Consider the following 16,962-nt stretch of genomic DNA (forward strand, 5'->3'; position numbering starts at 1 on the left):
GGCTGATGAAGAAAATAATGCATGTACATAGGCAGACTGACTGAAACAGAGATAGACTGACAAAAAATAGTATGCAGACAAAAAAAATCAACTACAATATTGTGGTATCTTACAATTTGAAGCTGCAGGCTCTTGTTGAAGCTCAGAGGAATAGTGAAAAAATCTATTTTGTAATAGAATAAATGCCACTATTTCCATGAGTTGTTCTGTAAACTACACCCACCCCTTGAAATGCATTCCTCAAGCACAGACTAGTCAAGAAACAAACACGACAATATAATTGATCAAACCTCTGGAATGAGAACCTCTGAGACGACGGAGAACACAGTGGCCCTTTATCCCAGCAATGCAGCAGTTAAACTGTCACTAAAACAAATCACCCCCTTTGACACAAAATGAAACTGGCTTGCCTCGTGTGGACGCTGGGTGTATCTGCGGAAGAATATTCCGAAGGAAGTCAATGCATTGCAATGCACGACAGTCTCTCCGTCAGGCGTGTTCAAATGCTTGAGCTCAGACAATACAGACGGCTAAATAACCCCCTGGTACACATAGGCACACACACGCTCTGTGCTGGCTGGCTAAACAGAACCCTGTGCCAAGAATCAGTGTGTGAGCTGAGCTGTTGCTGTGGCAACGCTGAGCCTGGGCTCGTATTAACCCTGCAGGCTCCGGCACCCTCTGAGTGATGCTGTTATTTGCATAACACTGGTGTTTCACTGTATTGTGCTGTGTTCAACCCTTTTAAATATAGTACAGCTGTGGCCATCTATTATTTGAAGATATCTGTATTCTTAATGATAAAGGAATGGTACATCACCTACTGGAATGAGAAGAAAATGTTATCAGCAGCAGTGATTTCACCTTCTACAAATAGAGTATAGATGGCACCCAGTTAAATAATAAAGGATTTCTGAGACAAATGTTCAGTGGATGAATGGCTGGCCACCAATTATTGGTTGTGAGCCAGCTTCAGTCTCTTTTCGTAACAGTGGCATTATACTGGAAGCAATTCAGAAAATGGCTTGGGCGCTGTGACATGAAAAGAGCAAGAGTCAACACAATAATGCATAAATAGATCAATAGGCCCTTTTGGTACTGGCCAGACACTTTTGGTCATGACCAATCTCAGTCAGTCACACTAACCCTAGACCTAATAGAAAGGTAATAGAGTTGAGGCTGTCCATGTGCTTGGTTTGCTTCTTGCTGGAGTTGTTAATACTAATGGTGGTGGTCTATTACCTGGAGTGTTGGAGAATTGTGAAAAGCTTAAGGTTTCTGCTCTGTAAGAAGCATTTGACTATTCAACATCTGACAGGATAAGCCATGACAGCATAAATCAATACAGGCACTGATGGAGAAGAATGGTTCAGACCTTGTTTCATAATCACAGTAAATATAATCTATGTAAATCGAAGCCCCGTTCTGCAGGCTAGAACATGGCATTTTACTTGTTCTTTTCTTCTTTTTTCACAAAAATAGCAGAGCTACCAATGTAATGCTTCAGCTACCGTTGGCTCTCAAGAGCGCCTTTAAATGCTAACAGTGCATCTCTAAAGACCTGAAATGAGCAATCGTGTTTATCCAACCAGTTAAAGAAAATGACACAACACTGGTGAAGAAAAGGCACTCCAGCTATAAACAACCTACCACACAAATCCCTCTAAAGCCCAGTCTCACGACCTGATGGGAATAAGTAAAGCCTTCCCGGGTGTATGTCTTATGAATGTGTTGGTTAAAAGGCTTGTGTGTGTTAAGTCCTGACGTGTCTTAACTATGTGTATAACTATGGCATGCTGGAACCAAAGAACAGCTGGTACAATCTGAATTGAATCTGCTAAAACAGGGAGAATTAAAATAGTTAATTGGAGGTAAAAGGTCAAGTCTTTTGAATTCTGCTTTATTGCCAAAGAATGATCAAGAAGCTATTCCGACTCTTCACTCCTCATTGCTTTAGTCTGACCATAAACTCAGATCAATGATCTGTTTGCTTACAGGGCTATTGTTTGGTGCTAGAGAAAATATCTATACATTTTAATTATGCCGGCCTCTCTTGACACAGACTGGGATTGCATATATCTATGCTTGCGGTTAGCAAGTCTGTTTACCATAAATCAATACCAGAATAATTGCAGAAATAGAACAAAGGCTTTGAGTAAGATGTACGGATTTCATAGACTTTTAAAGAAACAAAATATTTAAAAGATGTGTCTGAATTGATCATGTTTAGATCTGTGATCAAACCAGCCACACTTACCAGCTGGTAGTATGACCATTCACCTAATATCCTATGAATCCCTTCAAAGCGCAGCTGGAATGCTTACCAGGAACCTTCCACAGCTGGGTTCAAGACAAAGAACCATTACCCAATGAGCAATTCTTAATTACAGCACAATTAGAACCAAATGAATGTGGTTAATGTTCAAGAAATACAAAGCTTCAAACCACACAGCTGGAGAGAAATGAACACACCCACTCTAACATTTTCTAGTGGTAGTCCAGCAGTTTCAGTTAATTATTGTTGTAATTCTAACATACAGTTAATGCTTTCCAACTCAGTTCCACATACAGCAGATTTGGCATTTAATCTCCTCACAGCAGTCTTCCCACGAGTGAGTATTTCCAATGGCTTAACCCATCATGAACAGTGCAAGTAACACATAAAAAACGACCTGTCAATCACTGCACATGATTGAGTTCAAGTTTTCTTAAAAGTGCATAAAAAAAAAAATTAAAAAAAAAATTATAGAAAATTAAAATCACAACTCTGACCTGGAATCACAAATCCAGTATTTTTTTTTTGTAGTTCAGAAGAGGTATTTACCCGTTGTGACCGTGCCCCCTGATGCCAGGTCTCCATTGAAGCCGTTCTCTTTGGTGGCAGGGTAGGAGGCTGCAGCTGGTGCCCCCCCTGCTGGACAGTCCCTGTAGGAGGAGAAGCCATTCTCGCTGGGGGCTGCTGCGGGAGGCTGCTCCTTGTACTCGGGTGGGGTGTGGGGGTGGGGGGAGGTGTCGCTGCGAGTCCCTGGTGCTGCCCACTGTGGCGTGCTTTCCTCTGGCTGTCTGCCGTCTGCCATTATGACACCGTGGGATTGGGCTTGATCACGCTCCTGGCTGGAAACAGAGAGGAGAGTAGAGGCCCATTGGTTTCATTTTAACATTCCATCACCCTTTCATGTATGAAATATTGAAAATAGCTGGGTAAAAATGTTAGTTTTGGACACTACTAAATATATTTTTCATTTAAACTGTTTAAATTTTGTTTCCATTGCTTTATATGGGGAAAAAATGGCACTCATAGGAAGTCACCATGCATTTGCATCTTCCATCTGTCCCCATATAGAGAGACTAGATGATGATGTCACCATATATGAAAGGGTTAATATACTTTAGACAATGTTCAGGGATTCAGTAAGTAATAGTTCTTTAGTGTAATAAGCCACCAGACAAGCTCTTCACAAATATACTGTAACTCTGAAAAGTTATATACTGTAACTCCTACAGACCACCTAGTGCAAACAAATCTCAATGTAGTGTAACATTGTGTTCATAAAGGCCAGGCAGTCCCCGGTCAGACAGCTGGTCTATAGTAACAGAGACTGGTATGGTGCAATGGTAAAGTGCAAACAGGGGAACGAGTTTTAAGCAAGGGGGTTCGCTGCATAAAACTGCATATAACAAAGTATTAATCAGTGTTCACCATGCCTTTAATTATACCCACAGTAATGCAGAATGTTGGTGTCGCTAGCTCTTGGAACCATTAATTATATTCCTCTTTGAAATGCAAGCTCTTGTACTAGAAGTGACTCACAGAAATGGGGATGTCATGCCTATATATAGCTTGAGGTGCATTCAAGAGAGCTGCTGTTTAAGAGGCATTAATGCCACAATTCCACTTCCAAAACCTCTTCTTTGTCAGGGTAAAACATTATTACGAGACCTTGCAAAAGGCAAACATTTCTGACAAGTTACTGAAAGCCGGCGCACAGGGTAACATGTAGGGCCCTTTCACACCTACTTTGTTTGGAGAGGATAATTCGCACTTAAGTTCAGTTGACACCTAAGTTTGGTTAGTTTTGGCAGGTGTGCAATTTCCAAACACATCAGAGTGCGCACCAAACAAGTGGACAAGGATTCACTTAAATAGGTGGTCTCGGCCCAATTGAGAGGGAACTGTAATGCATTTCAAGCTCAGAGTCGGACAGTGTGAAAGCAATCGCATTAAAATCCAAGATGCAAACGAAACTGAACAAACTGATGTAATGCATAACCCACAGTACATCAGGGGCAGAAAACATGCATAGGTGTGTGTACTGTATGGTGAAAAAAATAAATAACATAATGCACATAATGACGCATGTAAACGTCGGTGCCATTGTAACAGCAGATGTCAAACAAACCAAATGAACGTACATTATGTAATTATTACAGATACAGTATTTAACAGACACTTTGTACATTTATATCTGCTGATTGTCTTCCAGACGTGTGGACCTGTCTATAACCAATAAAGTTCACTGAAAGAACAGTTGCAGGCAGTGCACACATTCTGCAGGATATGCCAGAATCGTGGCTTTGAAAACGGCTATGAAGTTGCTTGCAAAATTAAGAGGGATTTACAGCTGGAGATGGCGACAACATTGGACAGCTATTTTTAAAATTGTGCTTGATTATTAAATGTAATTACAGTATCAACAGTTTACTTTTCTCTAAGGACAATTGGTAGTATAGTAGGCTACATTGTTGCAGAGTAGCCTACAGTAGCTTACCGTAGGCCTATCTTTATTATAGCTTGCAATGGTTTAGTCTTATATTTTGTTTAATAAACAGAAATGTAACGTCTATCTCAGTGATGTTCTCTTAAAACGTCTATCTCAGTAATGTGCTTTCTAAAAGTATGGTGTATATAGGCTCCATATAAATACACTTGAAATTAACTTGAAACGGTAGCTTTCTGCTTATTAACAACTTCGGCTATTAACAACTTTTGGCTGGGAACCAAAGGGTTGATAATAAGCAGCATCTACTATAGCAGTACTATCACAAGACAGCCACGGGTGGAGCCCTCCATGTTTATAAGTTCACTGTAGGTGCTTTACTGATATCTCCACTAACATCTGTCTAGGCATCAACAGGAAGATATAATTTTGGTCACGTCCACAAATAGTCGATCAGATTCACTTGAAAGAATTGTAATGTGAAAGCAACACATTCTGGTGCGATTGCAGTTGTGAAGTTTGTTTGATATTTTCAATGTGAAACCAAGTGAAGCAAAATTGCAACATTTTAGTTTGTTTGCAAGTGGATTCTGAATCGGATCTTTATAAACGAACTAGGTATGAAAGGACCCTTAAGTCTCCTATTGCAAGTGTTATGAGATTCGTCTTTTGAGTTTCGCTGTCTGTTACAGAGACCACCACTGAGGCTGTTAAACCTTCTACTTGCAATATAATTAACTTCATATTAAAATCAAACCACAATAATGATGGTGATGTTGATAAGAATCTCCCAGAATACACCACATCTCTCAAAAGTAAATAAGCAATTCCATTAATACCACGGCTACAAGAGCCGTACCAATAAGAAAAATAAAGCAAACAAGTGCACTGGATTTGGACATATCACTGTGTGTAGTAGTAGGACTGCAGCGTCATACCAATGCCACTACAATTAGCAATCATTGTAGTTGTGTTTGTACACGTGCACAGTGCTGAATACTAAAACATATGGAAATCTGGTATTTTCTGATTTCGTTTTCAGGAAACAAGTTTTTCCAACCAACTTCATCCCTGTACTGGAAAGCCAATTATGATGTTTGGTTTGTGTGACAGTTCAATTTTGTATTGACAATGAAAAGGAAGTGCCTCAGTTGGTTTTGATTAACATATATAAAAATAATTTAAACCAAGAACAAACAAATCTTGAAGAAAAGAATATGGAGACCATATGCATGATGTACTGTATGTATGTATGTATGTATTATACACTGTATGAATGGATGGATGTATGTATGTGTATGATTGTTTGGTTAATGCTATACACTGGATCACATACTCCACATTTTGATGATTAATTGAATGCCTCTAACCTCCACCTCCCCTTGATGTCAGGCTTGCTTCCATTAGCTGACTAAAGCTGCTATACTGTAAATTAATTCACTGGAAACCGTGCTTTCAATAACCAGTTTTAACTGTTAAAAAAACTGAATTGTGGTTTGTCAAACTTGTACTTTACTTGAACAAAAGTTATTGTATTTCTTGCTCTTATTGTATTACTTGTATTGTAACGCTTGAAATGTTTTTGCTTACGATTGTAAGTCGCCCTGGATAAGGGCGTCTGCTAAGAAATAAATAATAATAATAATAATAATAATAATAAATTAACACACCCTGAGCCACTAGAAACAAACAGGAAAAAAACCCACTCGAATGAATCCAGTGCCCTTTAGTAAAGCTCAGAAGGAAATTAGACAAATTGAGCTTATACAAAAAAATCACAAGATAGAGCTTTAATTGGCATAAATGTATTACAATTTTGATTTTTCAGATGCTTATTAGTTAAGTAGTACCATGAAAACGTAGGTTACAGTTACAGATAATATCTATAGGAACACTGGATTGCTGATGACAGAGATTTCCATTTTATACTCTTTGAAACAGACGTGTTGAGAAAGCACAGATCTCTATAGGGACACTGTACAAGTACCTCCAAGTTCTGAAATCTGCACCTGCTCTATTTTCATCACAGGCTGGCAACGTCTACTGGGTGACTGGTGCTTTGTTGGTTTCACTTCTCTGAAAAGAAACCTGTACTCTATCAGTATCCCAGTGTTTCTGTATAGAGATGTGGTTACAACAAGCAATGAAGTCACTGCTTTGTGATGATGCACCATTCCGTTAACAGCAGCATGTCACAGTCAAATCAAGCAATGATGTCACTGCTTTGTGATGATGCACCATTCCGTTAACAGCAGCAAGTCACAGTCAGATCAAACAATGATGTCACTGCTTTGTGATGATGCACCATTCCGTTAACAGCAGCATGTCACAGTCAGATCAAACAATGATGTCACTGCTTTGTAATGATTCTGTTCTATTCAGAGCAACATAGTGCAGGTGTTGTGACAGAAACCCAAGAGCAAGGGTTAAATGCCCCTACAGGTACAGAGTACTGGAATCTAGGTAACAGAGAGTTGTCAGTGGAGTTTTTATTACATTATTCTGTTGTTCTGCCATCTACCCACGACACAGAGAAGAAAAATGACCAATGCACATGTGTATCTTCCCGGCTCGTCCCACTCATTGAATAGAAGTGGCATGGAACCTGAGACAACATTCTGTGCTATAACTGTATCCGATGAAGATTCTCAGCTCATCCATGAACCATGACACAAGAATGTATTGATGTTTACTCCCAATGCTTCATTAGGCGTGTAGTTCAAAATGCAATGTGTGATTAGGAGCACAGAGATACACACAGATAAGATCTTAAAGTATTGATTTTTTTTCCTCAAATAATATGCAAAAATATATAACAGTACTTCGATAGAGTACCACAGGATGGTGCATGGTTACATTAATGATGGCACCAGTCAAAACGTTTGGCTACTTCACTTTGTTTCCTCCAGGTTTTACCTTATATTCTAATTGAGAATTGTGAAGTTCATGATGGTGCATTGTTTACAAGCAACGTCAGATTCTCAGATACTTATATACTATACAGACTGCATACAGTACTCATAAATATAATATAGATTCTCATATAGTGCTACTGTAAATAAAAACTGTACAACAGGCAAGTAGCTATTTAGCACCACCTACTGATCAGTAATCACACTCATGACTCATCTTTGGCCAGCTGCTTGAAAAGCCTCTGAGATGTTAAGAACCTGCTCTGTTACCTAAAGCTCAGAGGCGACGGCAATGGAAAGGAGCCACTATATAAATACACACCACTTTACAACTAAAGAAACCGTGCACTTACCACCATTCCACACACATTACATCCATCGATGTACAAGAGCACGAGAAGCAGGGACTCAACTTAAGACCTCTAGCACCAAAAACAAAGATATGACTGCTAGGATTAAAATGAACATTTACATTTATTAAGTGAAGCAGATATCGAAAACATCATGTATGTAACTCTATACTATATAACTTAACTGAGAAAAAATGAATTTAGTACTGTACTAATCGATATTTTTAAAAGATAATCTGTTACTCTACATTTGTGAATTAATCTCAATCTTCGACAATAAAGTACTTTGAAGAAAGTGGAACAGATGAGGAAGAGAGACTAAGAAGAGTCTAAACTGCTATAAATGGCAAAACTGCTTTCTGGAAAAATGTATTTAATAATGTCAATCTGACACCTTTACTTTGAAACTAAAAAGAAAGTAAGAAGGAATTAAATAACATCTCTTTACCTTTAACCTTACCGTTTTGTCATGTATGCAGCTGTTCTGTTTTTTCTCTGTGTTTCTTCAGTATTTTTATATGTTGTTCTTCAGTTTTACATGTGCTTTCTTCTCTTTCCAGACATGAAGATAATGTTACATCTTCTAAGCCCCGCCCATATTTCTGATGCATGATGGTTTCTATTGTGACTGATGAGGCGTCATATATCAGAAACATCATCCTAAACATCCCTGGACAACTGTAACTAACGAGCAGAGTTGTGATGCACTGCCGTTACGGATTCTGTTCCTGATTCTGAGGTTAAACTCTTGAATGCAGATGAGCTCGGCTCTTTTGCATTGTGGTTAAGACACTCACTTGTGGGGTGTGGGTCGGGGGGTCGCAATTCTCTGATTCATTGGTAAAAATCTGCACTGCGTCTGGTGTCTGCCTCTACTGTACTGTAAATAAATCGAAAAGCTTCAGGCTTATTTTTTTTTATTTTTTTTGCAAGTAAAATTTGTCACAATGGAAAGAAAATGACTTTAGTTCTGGTAGACATCATTTTGAGGAAAATGTCGTGCTACCAGCAGGGTGGTCTGCAAGACTGACAGTTTCTAATCGGAGCCTGGCAGGGAAGGTGGTGGTGGTGATGATGCGCTGTTAGAGACCTGTTTGTCGCTATAGGCTGATTTGTGCCTCATCTGTGCTTTATCCCAATCATTCAGGGAAAATCCAATCTCAGACAGAGCTGGATAATCCTATGTCTTAGAGAGACAAGCCTTGGGACCAGTGGTTTGTTGTAATGCACATAGATACGCTTTACTGGACTGTACCAGAAAAACTGAACAAAGAGGATCAAGGGATAGAAGAAAAAAAAAGATTGCTGTAATGTTCAATATGTTGTAATGTTTAGAAGACAAGAAATATCTCCACGAGCCTACAAGCGGCGGGCAGTAAAACATCTCAGGTAGCAATCCTCATCTGATGAATGACATGAACAAACTCTGTGTGGATAAACTTAATGCTTAAAAAGTTATAAGCATCTCCTCATATTCTCTGTTCAAACTATTAATTGACATGAGACCTCCGAGCCTTTGCTTGCTCAGTTGCTACGGGGTTGCACTGGTGTATGTGCCCTCTGACTTAGCAGAGTTAGGGGGAATGAATGGTGAACACTCAACTCCATGGTTCATGCTGTACATACCAATCCAAGGGGAGGGATGGCCTATAGAAGTGACTATCAGTGTAGAGAGTTCCACACAGGCCACTTAACCAGAACCCCTCTGCATTCCTTTTTGTGCAATTAGTTTGCATGAATTCTTGAGCAGCTTAAACTAGGTCAATTTTCATGGTTGCCCAACTCCAGTTCGCTGGAGTGTCACCAGGGCTTTTCAGGGAATGAATCAAGTTTACACAGCATATTGCATTAAGCTACATTGCTCCAGAAATAGAGCAGACTTGGTCAATGCAGAGCGTTTATTATACTGCATGTTAAGCAACATATCGCATGCAGCTATAAACAGGTATGATTGTCATAGTATTTATATTTCAGGGATAGCTGTAATTGTCCAGATTGAGACCACTAGAACTCAATTCACTTAATGTCTAGTCAGAGTATAGGTAAGAATATTTCTACTACAAGATAGCATAGACCAGGTAAGAACCACAAACTCCAATGAACCTGGGCAGGATTATAATTACACCAGATAAACAGTTTCAAATGACTTGAAGAGGCCTAGAAAGACATAAGGTGTTAATAATGACCTGGACAGACCCAGATCGTCAGGCTCATCCGGGCTTGCTGTGGTCTTCAAAAACATAATTCAAGTCTCTTATTATCTGTTAACAGGTACAGTATGTCAGTTTCTGTGTTCCGTGGTCTGCAGGTGGAGAATAAGTGGCATGAGCATTCCACAAATGAGGTTGTGCACATCATACAACTACCATGCAGTCTGGCACGATGTTGCACAATTAACCTCTGTTTGGGAAAGATCCAGGGGCGGATGGGAGGTTGTTTGTGTCACGGTTATTTGGATGGACAGTATTTGTGAGTCTTCTGTGGGAAAGCTTGCACAGTGCGTGCTGTAGCGAGTGTTGGTATGAATAACAACTATATTTACAGTAGGTAGCAGGATTGACAGAGTGTTCGAAGAGATCTCAGTTCGAATTGGGTCCATCCAGGACACTTCATTTTGTTCTTTCAACCAACAATGCTGACCTTCTGCAGGACTGAAAACGAAGAGGCTTTCAGCTGATATATATATATATATATATATATATATATATATATATATATATATATATATATATAATATAGCCTGTCACCCAGAATGACTGTCACGGTAACAAGCTATTAAAGACAAAACATGCGTGTGTCCCTTGGCAAATGTCTCTGCTGCACCGACAGCAAAAGCGTGTGGTCTTTTAGAGTTTCTGAAATGTTCATGTGTGTCTAAATGACACAAACCAAACAAAAACTATTCATAGTGGAAGGAGAAACTTCCAGGACACTTGATACAAAGTTCAAGCCCTAGAAAGAATGGGGGGATTAGCATTGCTGTGACATCACATATGTTCTCCTGTGGTAAAACAAGAATAATAATGAATTTAAATGTATCAATGCTATTTCTTTCTAGATATTTTGTATCGAATACAGATGTGTATTCCTTTACCACTGATATTAGTTTATTTCATTCAGTTACAGCTAACAAAATATTTCTGACTATACCGGTACTTAAATTGCAATGGATTTGTATGTATTATGGCATCATATTAAAACTCCTACATTACCCTTGAATTAAGTTCCCTTCCACACAAGTCACATTTAACTTTTCAAGAAACCACAACCCAGTGCAGGCCTACCGCATTGCAGAGGTTTACCACATCCATCCCTTAAAGCAACAACCCGTACAGAGGCCCTGCTTCTCTGATTGAGGCTGTGTTACAGGTTACAGCACTACTGTACTACAGTAAAAAAAAAAAAACACCTAGTATCAAGAATCAGCCATTCTCTCCCAATAAAAATCTTTTTCTAGTATATAATGGTAAAAATGATGTAAAGAACAGTGTCATAGGGATAGCATAGGGAAGTGAGTTTAGGCAAGGTAAATGCTTGGTAAAAGTATAGTGTCCAATCACCATGTATACTTTCCACAATACCTTTTATGTGGGGAACACAAACCCATCTAAGAAGTGCTTCCTTGGGGATCAGGTATTGAGTGAAAGAGAACAGTAAGGTGAGATAAGAGCTCTCGACACACACACACACACACACACACACACAGATCCAAGAAAAAGCACTCATATTCTCCCTGCTGCTACAAATACATTTCACATTTCACATATCGTATGGTTCTCAGTTGCGGTGTCTGAGTTTTAGGACTGTTTACAGTGCTGCCGTGCAATATTGTAACTGTGTAGTGCCAGTAAACTGCAGTCTACTTCTTAATGCTGGGTTCTGGTTTTTATTTATTTTTTAAAGATAAATAGTATTTGGTTGGTTAGAATTTAATTTGTTTACAGGAAAAGCAACAAATCCAGAGTCAGTTAAATATAATGAGGCGTGCATTCTACGGATTTGTGAACAGACTGGGTAGTTCAGAGTGAACACAAGCAAGAGCAAGGCCAGGAAATAGGAGAAGAGTCCACAAGAGAATCTATCAGGGGATTGGCATCATACTGTTGCACCATGACTTTTCTATTTAAATCATCTCTCTCCAATAATCTTATGTAAATGCCCTATTGATTTTCTGGTAGAATATGCGGTTACATAACTGTAGTCACATGCAGGCTAGATCAATACTGTTTTTATCTCTATTTACGTTCAGCATGCAGCTATATTCATAAAAAACAATAGCTGAGACCTGATGCTTGAGCTTTGTACTCAATGATTACTCACAAAGAAAGTGCACTTTCTATGATTTGAATAAAATCTCTGTGACCTACAGTAAGGCAGGCCTCAGATCTCTGTGACCTACAGTTATTCAGGCCTCAGATCTCTGTGACCTACAGTAAGTCAGGTCTCAGATCTCTGTGACCTACAGTAAGTCAGGCATCAGATCTCTGTGACCTACAGTAAGGCAGGCCTCAGATCTCTGTGACCTACAGTAAGTCAGGTCTCAGATCTCTGTGTCCTACAGTAAGTCAGGCCTCAGATCTCTGTGACCTACAGTAGGGCAGGCCTCAGATCTCTGTGGCCTATAGTAAGTCAGGCATCAGATCTCTGTGACCTACAGTAAGGCAGGCCTCAGATCTCTGTGACCTACAGTAAGGCAGGCCTCAGATCTCTGTACGATGCTAAATAACAGAATTGAGTTAACTTCCTCATTCAGCTGGCTGTTTGGCTTTCGGCTGTATTTTTTTTAAACAGGATAATTTGCACTGATAAGGGCCCACTCTGCATAGTGACATTAAAGTTATTCTACATACAGTTCACATCATACAAAACAAGACATACACTCAAGACCATGTGTAACTGTGTGGTGTTCACTGAAGGGGTGTATTGATCTGCTATTTAGTGCATGATACACAATAATAAAAGCAGCTCATAAAAATGCCTGTAAAGGGCAGGGAATCAGACGCTGCATGCAGCTCTCCTTTGAGAAGCGACCTGAACACAACAAACACAAGACTTGCCTGTTAATACGGGCTAGGAATCCCAGTGGCTACAGCTGTTCCTGCAGGTGATGCTTCCTTTTCTTTAGGGATTACAGGGTTCAATTCCAAACACAGAGAAAGAAATCAAAGGCGGCACACACCTGGAAAAGAAGAAAAAAGAACAGAAATACAGCAGGGTTATAACAGCTATTTATTTGTATTGTTTTGAATATCCCACTCCAAAGGGATATTGAAGATGCTTTTCAAACATCCGCCTGACTTCGAGCATTGACCAGACAGGACCCAATCTAACTGAGTGAGATTATAAAACATGACTTTTGTAGAACACTGTACCATTTCAAATTCATTTTCTGTTAACAGGTTAAAAATAAGCAGAAAATAACCAATAATAGCCAGTTATCTAGACTACACTAACTGAAATCTGATGACCTTGACAAAAACATGTACTGAACTGCACAATACAATACAAATTCTTGTTTAAGGTAGATACACAGAATAACACCAAGGCTGTTTAAGCAAGTAAATACACAAGGACATTGTTGTCACAGAAAAACAACTGAACAAACGATTTACTTTCTACTGCAATATTATATGCTCAGTTACATTAATATGCATCTGGGATCCAGGCAGAACCACTAAAGAGCATTAGCTCCATTGCACATTACATGGAAATGGAAATTGAATGGTAGGTGTATACTTCAATTAACTTTCTAGCTGGAGGGAAGCATTAAGGAAAAAGTGGAATATATATATATATATATATATATATATATATATATATATATATATATATATATATATATATACTGTATGTCGTTCCACATTGCATAGCTTTTATAAACCACCAACCTTTCCCTCTAGCTAAAGTTGAAATGGGGATACTACAAGTCCTGTTCCCAAGCTTAGCCTCTATTGTTATGGGCCATTTGTGAACAATGGTGAACAATTAGATGGCTGGAGGATATGGCTTTGTCAAAAATAAATTGAGTACAACAGTCCTTATTGCTGTGGCTTTACATTTTAATTGAGTACAACAGTCCTTATTGCTGTGGCTTTACATTTTAATTGAGTACAACAGTCCTTATTGCTGTGGCTTTACATTTTAATTGAGTACAACAGTCCTTATTGCTGTGGCTTTACATTTTAATTGATCTAATTGGATAGGTTAAGGACCTAATAAGCAGCAGGGTGGTTTCAAAGAAGCTCACAGTGCTGCATCAGTAACTTCCTTCGACCGGCAGGCCACGGTTCAGATCATATTCCTAGTGCATGTGCACTACAGTGCAGCAGCTGCTCAGCTCTGGTACTGCAGCTTTACCATGCCCAGTATTACATGTTTAAGGATGTCAAGGGGTCAAACTCACAAATCAGTGTCCATGTAGTCATAATCATGCATGCTTAGTTTCCAAGGATGTTGAACGCAGGCATTACTGCTGGTCAGTGATTATTTCAGACCATACATGCAGTTTCAGGTAGATATGAAAGGCTGCATTGTGGCTGTAGTGCAGGAAAAGCAAGAGAAAAGCATTGGAAAAGGGACAGAATCCATTTGGAAAAGGGAAAGAATCTATTTGGAAAAGGGAAAGAATCCATTTGGAAAAGGGAAAGAATCTATTTGGAAAAGGGAAAGAATCTATTTGGAAAAGGGAAAGAATCCATTTGGAAAAGGGAAAGAATCCATTTGGAAAAGGGAAAGAATCCATTTGGAAAAGGATAAGAATCCATTTGGAAAAAAGAAATTATCACAAGAACTACAACCAGGTCTCTGTGCTCAGCTGATGCTCGATAACAAGCACGTTGTTTAGATTTGTGATTACAGTCAGACAGATATGGGGTCAAGTACTGTATATAATCTGTATTCTCACTATCCAGTTATGAGAGATTCTGAAATTGCTTTGCTATTTTTCAGATGTTGAACAAGGGGTCTGGGCTGAGAGAAAAGAAATGGACTAGATTAGATCAAAGGTGCTCTGATGTAAACACTGGAAGCACAATACATCATTAGAATTGGCTGTTTCACGTTACTCAGCAAATAAAGTGCACTGCATTCATTACCAGAAATTATATATTAAAAACAAAACAAAAACACTTTTTATCAAGCGCATCAGTGAAGTTATCGATTCTCTTCACTGCCTGACATCTCACTGCCTTGGCCAAGAAACATAAATATCTTTTAGCTCTTAAATCTCTGGGAGTGTGAAGGGGTTTGTGGGCCGGTCACGTAGGGAACTCTCCATTTACACCCATATCCTGGTCAGTTGTGCTGCCTGTTGTCCATCAGGTATTAAACACCATCACAACCTTAGCAACCAAATCAGATTGCTCCATTGCTGTAGGATATGTCACGATATACTAGACCTTTTGGTTTCTGCAGTGTATGACATGGAACCAGTTTAAGCTGGAAACATTCCATTACTACGGCAACTGTGGAGGCAACCTCACAAGAGAGCAAAGTAAAAAGAAACACATTAGAGATTAAGTGCAGTGAAGTCATACGCTACAAATGATCGCTTAAATATATTACATCTTATATTACAGGTGACCTAGGACAATTCTACTTCACTTTGCACATGATGGTGTGAACGGGCTTGGATCAGATGCACTGCAGGATGTCCAGACCACTTACTAATCCAAAGTACTGTGCAGGCAAGAAAGAATCAAAGTTGCAGCTCTACTACAGCATAGTATAGTGCTGCTATATCTTTATCAGTGCTAGGATTGCATGTAATTTGCAGATATTGAAGGAGAGGGTTTATTTCTTGAGTTAAAAGGGACAGTAATAAACAAACAGAGCATAGTTAAAGGAATGAAGAGGATTAGGGAGCTGTAAGTAAACAGATGAGCAGAATGGGGTCTGAGCCAACAACAATGAATTAGTGTTTTTCAATTGCTTCCTCGACTACCTCTGTCAACATTCATCATGTGCACATGGGTCTTGACACCTTAACTGTTTCAGTATGCTGTGAGCCAGGGCACTAACTCCAGTTTCTCAGGGAGACAGTAAACAGTGATTCCAGCAGCCATAAATCAGCAATGGACCAAAATAAAAGAAAGAACCGAAGAAGTGACTGGGTCTGTGGTATGTGTTTCGGTGCCGGGTCGAGTTTAGACTGAGCTCATGTTAGGGTGATGATATTCAGGACATGTGAACACTGAGGAGAACACTCTTGCTTAGCTCATTTGGAATGGTGGATAGAGTGCCAGTCTGCAAGTTGCAACTCCACACATATACACCATTGTACTACAGTAACTGCCTATTAAAAGATTTATTTACATACCGATGTATTTTGCATTTGAGGTAAATCTCAAATGCTTTATGATTAACATTGACAACTGTATTAAGTGCTTTCACAAAGCATGTTCATTAATGTACTGTGCAGAGACTACAATGAGGCTGTGTGGTCCAGTGGTTAAAGAAAAGGGCTTGCAACCAGGAGGTACCTGCTTCAAATCCCCGCTCAGCCACTGAATTATTGTGTGACCCTGAGCAAGTCACTTAACCTCCTTGTGCTCCGTCTTTCGGGTGAGACGTAATTGTAAGTGACTCTGCAGCTGATGCATAGTTCACACACCCTAGTCTCTGTAAGTTGCCTTGGATAAAGGCGTCTGCTAAACAAACAAATAATAATAATAACAAGAGCTGGCATGCGCTAACAAGCATCCCAAATACAGCAGGTGCATTTTATGATGTGGGCCTGTCTCAACTCAGCTAACACCAGAACCCAGTTCACCTTGCCACCTCCTTGGAGAAACTGAAAAAGTTCCCATGTATGAAGAAGCCCAGTGCCCTGTGTAAAGGCATTTCCACACAGATCTTTCCCATATGGCAAAGCCCAGGGCAGAAGCACAAGGGGGACCCGCAAAGAGAAACAGGCAGAGACTTAATCTACAAATTGACCAATTTATCCAAACCCCATTGTGTGTTGCTGTCTCCATTTTTTTA

The 16,962-nt window shown here is 39.4% G+C and overlaps 1 protein-coding gene across 20 annotated transcripts in view; it reads right to left on the minus strand.

The window, feature by feature from the left end:
* The window catches only part of LOC117426808 (microtubule-associated protein 2-like), a 98,795-nt gene that overhangs the window by 34,522 nt on the left and 47,311 nt on the right, over positions 1–16,962 (minus strand). For 17 of the 20 annotated variants that reach the window (XM_059034032.1, XM_059034035.1, XM_059034028.1 and 14 more), the window contains exons 3-4: positions 13,038–13,159; positions 2,825–3,114 (exon numbers count right to left, since the gene is read on the minus strand). In XM_059034032.1, coding sequence (XP_058890015.1) covers positions 2,825–3,077 — 253 coding nt within the window. In that variant the 5' untranslated portion in view covers positions 3,078–3,114; positions 13,038–13,159. Of the gene's footprint in view, positions 1–290; positions 491–2,824; positions 3,115–13,033; positions 13,160–16,962 lie in introns of those variants that run through there. The other 3 variants (XM_059034018.1, XM_059034034.1, XM_059034033.1) reach the window with 3 other exon arrangements.

This window comes from Acipenser ruthenus, chromosome 11 (genome assembly GCF_902713425.1).
Source record: "Acipenser ruthenus chromosome 11, fAciRut3.2 maternal haplotype, whole genome shotgun sequence".
NCBI classification, from domain to species: Eukaryota; Metazoa; Chordata; class Actinopteri; order Acipenseriformes; family Acipenseridae; genus Acipenser; species Acipenser ruthenus.